Raw genomic sequence first — 8,162 nt, forward strand, 5'->3', positions numbered from 1 at the left:
TGTATTTTAGTGACATTTGAAAATCTCCATATTGCTATGATGAGTGCTTTTGGAGGAAGACCACCAATATATTAAGCATCATTTTGTTATTTGCGTATGTGGCCTGCATGTGTGCTAGGAGCGGTGCATATGTTATATTTGATAAGAGCTATGCATATGATTTTTCGTATAATAATGGTATATATAATTGTCCCTTATTGGTATATTGTGTAGTATTATTAAATTTGTATGGCATTTATCTTTGTGTATATGTATCTATTTTGGAGCAAAATTATATAATATTGATAAACTTGTTATAAACTATTGATTAATACTATCTAATTTTGATATATTGCGTATCAATTATTCTGAAAATGTTTCTTGTTTATATATGCTTATCTGGGATATATTAAACGGTTTGCCATAGTTTGTTTAATTTATATCGGCTCTGGGCATATATGATACTACTACGCATTCTGTTGTCTACATATGCGCTGCCACTATGCAGTGCTGGCCTTTGGCCCATAATCAAGATGGCCACTGGTGAATGTGTTGCTCAGCTTCGCCCTGCCTTCCATTCTAGCACTGCCCACTGTCTGACGTGTTGGTCACATGGTGCCCCATGTGATCCTGCATCAGCGGCCAGGGTGTTGCTGATGTGTGGGCGGGACAGTTTCCATCTGCTGGCCGACACAATCTTCCTGCAAGGGTGAGCTATAAATAACCACTGCTACTCATCACGGCACGCCCCCTGAGGAAGGAAGGTAACTTCCGAAACGCATGTCAGGGAGGGCGGGAGACAGTGTGAATCCCCTCTGTATGCCACTAGGTATGTTTATTTGATTGTGATATTTGTGCACTTGTTGCTGGAATTGTTTTTCACTTATTCAAGAATTTGCATACTCCTACCTACTGAATATCTAGGGATTGGCATGCTGTCTATTACCGCCTTTTTATATGCGGCATTATCTGTCACTTTTTAGCCATGTTGCTTGTCAGTTGACCTTTTGTACTAATAAACTCATTGTTTGCAATATATATTTATAATTCTCTTTGGATTTATTTCACTGAACTTTTTTCTGTGGTGGTTCTTACGCTGTACAGTGCGAAGTCACCGAAGCAGAGGGCATCTGGAAAACACCCACCTTGCACGGAGCGGGCAAGATGATTGTCTTCCGGAGGACACCACGGCTGCCCTGCCTCGTGACCCACCGCTCCCGGGGCGGCACACAGAGTCGTTAGAGAGAGGGGCTAGGACGTGATGGTCTATGTGGTGCCACCATCTGGCTTAGATCTTGCCTCCCAAATGGAGAGCATCTGTTAAAAAAACACCCCTTGCACGGGAAGGGCGAGGTGACTGACCTCCGGAGGACACCACAGTCGCCCTGCCTTCGGGACACACCGCTCCTGTGGCAACACACAGAGTCTCTAGGGAGAGGGGGTCTGGCATGGAGGCCTATATAGTGCCAACATCTAGCTTAGACCTGCCTCCACCATGGGGTCCTCGACCCACCGGCGGACAGGCACGATGATAGGGAGAGGGGGGCTGGCTGTCAGGGTCCACCGCGGCTCCGGCGCAAACTCCAGCGGCATGGAGGTCTGTCCGGCTCTTGACCGTAACCTCAAAGGGGCTAACCAAGCAGCGTCTACCCCCAAAGCTATGCCTCAACTGTTGTGAACAGGAGAGGCCCGGGCGGCAATTCACTGTGTACTCCCTACCAAACTCTTGCCCCGCTCGATTTGTTTTTCCTTCTCCATCCTCCTTTCTCGCTCTGGGGCATCTGCTTGGTCTCTCTCTGCCTCGGAGGACGACGGACGAGGGGAAAGCGATGGCATTCAGGCGGGGGCACACCTCTGTTGTCCCCCCACCATCGTAGGGGCTCGTGTAAAGACTGGAAAATGCGCAGCTCAGCAGTGGCGTGGAAACGCCACCCACCTCCGCCGCTCTCCCCTATGCCCACACATCTGGAAGAAAAGGGCCACCCTCAGAGAAGGTCATTGTGCTACCCCACACGGGGAGCGATTCGAATGACAGGCCCCCATGCTGAGGTGGGTGGGCGCCCCGCCGTTCACCCGTGTGGGTCGTCAGACCACTGCCATCGTACGGTTTGGGTCAAACTCCTCACGGCTCAGCCGCCTCCATCCGCAAACAGGAGGTGACGGCCGATGTGCGTGCCCAAAGATAAGTGATGGAATCCCGGGGGGGTACAGGAAGAAGGATACACACTCGCCATAAGCCGATGTGGGCTCCAAAGGCCGAGCGAGTGGCACCACCTCCCCAGGAGAGCTGAGTCAGATCGATCGGAGGAAGAGCTGGGGCTCGGTGGAACCCCTGCTGCCATACTTCCCTCTTGGGGAAAGGGGGAAGAAACATGCCCGAGAGTCCTTCAAGAACATCTCTGACACACAGGCGCCCTCGAGATGGAAGGTGGGTCATGGTGCGATTCTCTCACAGATCTCCCCAGTGGCGTGGAAGCAGGGGACATCCGACATGGAAAAACACTAAGCCTGCTCTGAGGGGACAAAGTCAGAAGGAGCAATCCGCCCTCCTCGTGCCCCCCTTTGGACAAGGGCTCCGGATTTGCCTCATCAGACAGCTGTTGCCTCCAGAGAACCAAAACCCACGTGGGAAGGGAATGTTCAGGCTCGGGTAACCCAGGAACGACTTTCTGACTCGGGACAGATGACCAGCAAAAGTCCCCCCTGGAGCTGTGGAAGCCTGGTCTCAACAGAAGTGCGAACCTCCATAAGAACGGGTTACACGCCAAACCGCCTATCCGACTCAGGGAACCACGAAAACAACGGAAATTAGTTGGGGCCAAGAGGTACCTCTCTCTCCTATATCCTGCAGCTGGTGTGCAAAACTATGTATTTGCATGGTGAAACACCAACCCCCACTTTAACCCCTTTACCCCCAAGGGTGGTTTGCACGTTAATGACCAGGCCAATTTTTACAAATTCTGACCACTGTCCTTTATGAGGTTATAACTCTGGAACGCTTTAACGGATCCTGGTGATTCTGACACTGTTTTCTCAAGACATATTGTAATTCATGATAGTGGTAACATTTATTTGATATTACCTGCATTTATTTGTGAAAAAAATGGAAATTTCGTGAAAATTTTGAAAATTTTGCAATTTTCCAAATTTTAATTTTTATTCAATTAAATAACAGAGATAGGTCACACAAAATACTTAATAGGTAACATTTCCCACATGTCTACTTTACATCAGCACAATTTTGGAACCAAGATTTTTTTTGTTAGGGAGATATAAGGGTTAAAATTTGACCAGCAATTTCTCATTTTACAACACCATTTTTTTTTTTAGGTACCACATCTCATTTGAAGTCATTTTGAGGGGTCTACATGATAGAAAACAACCAAGTGTGACACAATTCTAAAAACTGCACCCCTCAAGGTGCTCAAAACCACATTCAAGAAGTTTATTAACCCTTCAAGTGTTTCACAGGAATTTTTGGAATGTTTAAGTAAAAATGAACATTTATCTCTTTTCACCAAAAATTTACTTCAGCTCCAATTTGTTTTATTTTACCAAGGGTAACAGGAGAAAATGGACCCCAAAAGTTATTGTACAATTTGTCCTGAGTACGCCGATACCCCATATGTGGGGTTAAACCACTGTTTGGGTGCATGGCAGAGCTCAGAAGCAAAGGAGCGCCATTTGACTTTTCAATGCAAAATTGACAGGAATTGAGATGGGACGCCATGTTGCGTTTGGAGAGCCACTGATGTGCCTAAACATTGAAACCCCCCAACAAGTGGCACCATTTTGGAACGTAGACCCCCTAAGGAACTTATCTAGATGTGTGGTGAGCACTTTGACCCATTAAATGATTCACAGAAGTTTATAATGCAGAGCCGTAAAAATAAAAAATCATATTTTTTCACAAAAATGATCTTTTCACCCAAATTTTTTATTTTTCCAAGGGTAAGAGAAGAAATTTGACCACAATCGTTGTTTTACAATTTGTACTGAGTGCGCTGATACCCAATATGTGGGGGTAAACCACTGTTTGGGCGCATGGGAGAGCTCGGAAGGGAAGGAGCGCCGTTTGACTTTTCAATGCAAAATTGACAGGAATTGAGATGGGATGCCATGTTGTGTTTGGAGAGCCACTGATATGCCTAAACATTGAAACCCCCCACAAGTGACACCATTTTGGAAAGCAGACCCACTAAAGAACTCATCTAGATGTGTTGTGAGAGCTTTGAACCCCCAAGTGTTTCACTACAGTTTATAACGCAGAGCCATGAAAATAAAAATTCTTTTTTTTCCCACAAAAATTATTTTTTAGCCCCCAGTTTTGTATTTTTCCAAGGGTAACAGTTGAAATTGGACCCCAAAAGTTGTTGACCAATTTGTCCTGAGTACGCTGATACCCCATATGTGGGGGGAACCACCGTTTGAGGGCATGGCAGAGCTCAGAAGGGAAGGAGCATCATTTGGAATGCAGACTTAGATGGATTGGTCTGCAGGTGTCACATTGCGTTTGCAGAGCCCCTAATGTACCTAAACAGTAGAAACCTCCCCAAGTGACCCCATATTGGAAACTAGACCCCCCAAGGAACTTATCAAGATGTGTTGTGAGAACTTTGAACCCCCAAGTGTTTCACTACAGTTTATAATGCAGAGCCATGAAAATTAAAATTCTTTTCTTTTCCACAAAAATTATTTTTTAGCCCCCAGTTTTGTATTTTTCCAAGGGTAACAGTTGAAATTAGACCCCAAAAGTTGTTGTCCAAATTGTCCTGAGTACGTTGATACCCCATATGTGGGGGGGAACCACCGTTTGAGCGCATGGCAGAGCTTGGAAGGGAAGGAGCGTCATTTGGAATGCAGACTTAGTGTAATAATTATAGGGGATAACTCAGAAGACTCTTTGCGTGGAACAAGACAACTACAGGACACAGTTTTAGAAGTGGAAAAGTCCATATTATAACACGGTGATTCAAACAGGTGCAGTGAGAAACTCAAGTCCACAACACTTGATGCAAATAATAAACGCAGCTTAGCAGTCTTCAGAGAAAAATGCAATCAAGCAGAAAGTCTATGAAGCACAGTTATTATTGAGGATACTTGACATGAATAAATCCATGTCTTAGTCCAGACACAGATAGATATGCTTATAGGCAGTTCAATTCATATCATAGCTCAACCAGGGAGGCCTGGTTAATAGTCTCAGGTTATAGCAAAGCAGCAGCAGCTTACATGTCCAGCAAATGCAGATGAAGTAAACACGAGCAGCAGATGAAGGAGGATTACTGGAAACTTATGTATGCAGCAGGAACTCAGAGCAGAGTAGCAGGATCACCACACAGGTTCACAGGAGCAGGTGTATAGCCAGGGAGTAATCAGAGGTCAGGAACTGGATGCAAGGCAGAATACTCTAGCACAGACTGAAGGCTGGAGTGGAGTTTTATAGCAGGAAGACACAGTGCACATGAGACCAAAGACACCATCTTGGAAGAGGGCAGTAATGGACAAAAGGTAAAAAATGTTCAGAGTCCTGACATTACTCCCTCCTTAGAAGCGGCCTCAGGACGATCCTGGACCTGGTTTCTCAGGGAATCTCTGATGAAAACGAGAAATCTTCTGTTGGGCATTGATGTTTTCCACAGGTTCCCAAGAGTCTTCCTCAGGGGGATATCCCTGCCATCTTATCAGATATTGGAGCCGATTCCTGCGAATCCTGGAATCAATAATTTCCTCCACCACAAATTGTTCTTGCCCATCAATCACCACAGGCTGCGGAGGTGGCACAACACGTCCCTGGAAGGTATTAGGAGATACAGGCTTTAGTAAAGATACATGAAAAACTGGGTGTACCTTCATTGTCCTAGGCAGCTTCACCCGGCAGGCCACAGAGCTCACAATACCGTTGATCTTGAAAGGGCCAATGAATTTCTGTCCAAGTTTTTGTGAAGGAACATTTAACTTCAGATTCTTAGTTGCTAACCACATGGAATCTCCTACCTTGAACATGGGTGCAGGTTTACGGAATCTATCAGCCGATCTCTTATAACGTTCTTGAGCTGTGGTCAGGGATTCCTTCAGAACCTCCAGATTTTGTCTCATTGCAGTCAGCCTTTCCTCCACTGCCGAAACCGGAGAATTAATTGGAGACCTAGGTAAAATACACGGATGATAACCCAGATTGGCAAAGAAAGGTGTAAATTTAGTGGAGGCGCTCTGAGAATTATTATATGAAAATTCGGCTAACGGCAACAACTCTAACCAATCATCCTGGAGATGGCTGACATAGCATCTTAGATATTGTTCCAGCGTCTGGTTGGTACGCTCAGTCTGACCATTTGTCTGGGGATGGTAAGCAGAAGAGAGACAGACATTAATATTGAGTGCAGAGCAAAACCCCTTCCAGAATCTTGAAGTGAACTGTACTCCACGGTCAGAGATGATCTCATCCAGAACCCCGTGCAACCGAAAGACATTCTGTATAACCAAGTTCACTGTATCTTTAGCTGAGGGGAGGCCAGTGCATGGAACAAAATAAGCAGCCTTAGTCAGGCGATCAACTACCACCATGATTGTATTCATGCCCCCTGATGTAGGCAGCTCCACAATAAAGTCCATTGATATAGACCCCCAAGGGCGGGACGGAACCGGTAATGGTTGTAGAAGACCCGTAGGTGCCACATGAGGAGTCTTGTAACGGGCACATACCTCGCAAGAGAGAAAATAGTCCTTGGTATCCTTCAGGCAAGTTGGCCACCAGAAGAATCGGCTCAGGAACTCTTGTGTCTTCTGTACCCCCCTGTGACCAGCCAACTTGGAGTCATGTACCAATTTGAGGATCTGCAGACGGACGACCTCTGGGACGTAGATACGTCGATCTCTGAACCTAATGCCACCCTTAAAGACAAGATTAATATCCACAGGTGGGTTGGCCAGAAATACATCACCTTCATATGCCTCCCTGAACTCCTTCCACAAGTCCTGATCGTGGATAACTCAGATGAAATTGGCATCAGATAGAATGGTCTTGGATGGGGCTCCAGGTACGGAATCCGCAGCATGGATTCAGGATAAAGCATCAGCCTTCCAATTACGAGAACCTGGACGGTATGAGATAACAAAGTTAAATTGATTTAAAAATAAATTCCAACAAACCTGACGAGGAGAAAGGCATCTAGCGGATCTAAGGAACTCTAGATTGCGATGGTCAGTTAGCACTATAATCTGTTGTGCAGCTCCTTGCAGATGATGCCTCCATTCTTTGAAAGCCACAATAGCCAGCAATTCCTTGTCTCCCACGTCGTAATTCTTCTCTGCTGAGGTTAGTCTATGGGAAAAGAAAGCACAAGGATGTAGCAGACCCTTCTCTCCAGTTCTTTGGGAGAGAATAGCCCCCAAAGCATTATCAGAAGCGTCCACCTCCACAATGAAAGGAAGTGTTGGATCTGGGTGTATCAACAGCGGCGCTGAAGTGAAACAGACTTCAAAAGCTTCTTGAGCCTGTGATGACCACTTAAAGGGCTTTTCCTTCTTTGTCAAGGAAGTAATGGGACGGACAATATCAGAAAAATTTCGACTGAAGTGTCTGTAGAAATTTGCAAAACCAATAAAACATTGGACCTCCTTAACGTTCTTGGGTACCGGCCAGTCAAGGATAGCCTGAATCTTACCAGATTCCATGTTCAGCCCCTGGGGAGAGATGATATAACCTAAGAACTGTATCTCAGAACGATGGAACTCGCATTTCTCCTGCTTAATATACAGATGGTTCCCTTTCAGACGTCTTAAAACAGTTTTGACATGTTCTTCATGTTGCTGTAGAGTCAGAAAAGATTAGTATATCATCCAAATAGATCACTACAACATGGTCCAACAAATCTCTGAAAATGTCATTAGCAAGGTGTTGAAATGTTGCAGGAGCGTTACAAAGCCCGAAGGGCATCACAAGAGATTAAAAGTGTCCATATCGGCTTCTGAATGCTGTCTTCCACTCATCCCCTGGACGAATACGCACCAAATTATAAGCCCCACAAAGATCAAGTTTAGAGAACACCTTAGCATGGCGGACTCTTTCCAGTAATTCGGGAATCAGAGGCAAAGGGTAACAGTTTCGCACGGTTAACTTAGGCTACGTTCACACTAGCGTTGTGCGCCGCTGCGTCGGCGACGCAACGCACAACGCACGC

General features: G+C 45.8%; 1 protein-coding gene across 1 annotated transcript; it reads right to left on the bottom strand.

Annotated features, from left to right (window-relative positions):
- Positions 1-3,151: 3,151 nt before the first annotated feature.
- LOC143781741 (uncharacterized) lies at positions 3,152-7,802 on the bottom strand. Its single transcript, XM_077268505.1, has 5 exons — positions 7,132-7,802; positions 6,685-6,873; positions 6,239-6,318; positions 5,977-6,127; positions 3,152-5,772 (listed from the first exon to the last, which is right to left on the bottom strand). The coding sequence occupies exons 1-5, from the start codon at positions 7,654-7,656 to the stop codon at positions 5,539-5,541; spliced, it is 1,179 nt and encodes a 392-aa protein (XP_077124620.1). The 5' UTR covers positions 7,657-7,802; the 3' UTR covers positions 3,152-5,538.
- Positions 7,803-8,162: the final 360 nt, after the last annotated feature.

This window comes from Ranitomeya variabilis, chromosome 1 (genome assembly GCF_051348905.1).
Source record: "Ranitomeya variabilis isolate aRanVar5 chromosome 1, aRanVar5.hap1, whole genome shotgun sequence".
NCBI classification, from domain to species: Eukaryota; Metazoa; Chordata; class Amphibia; order Anura; family Dendrobatidae; genus Ranitomeya; species Ranitomeya variabilis.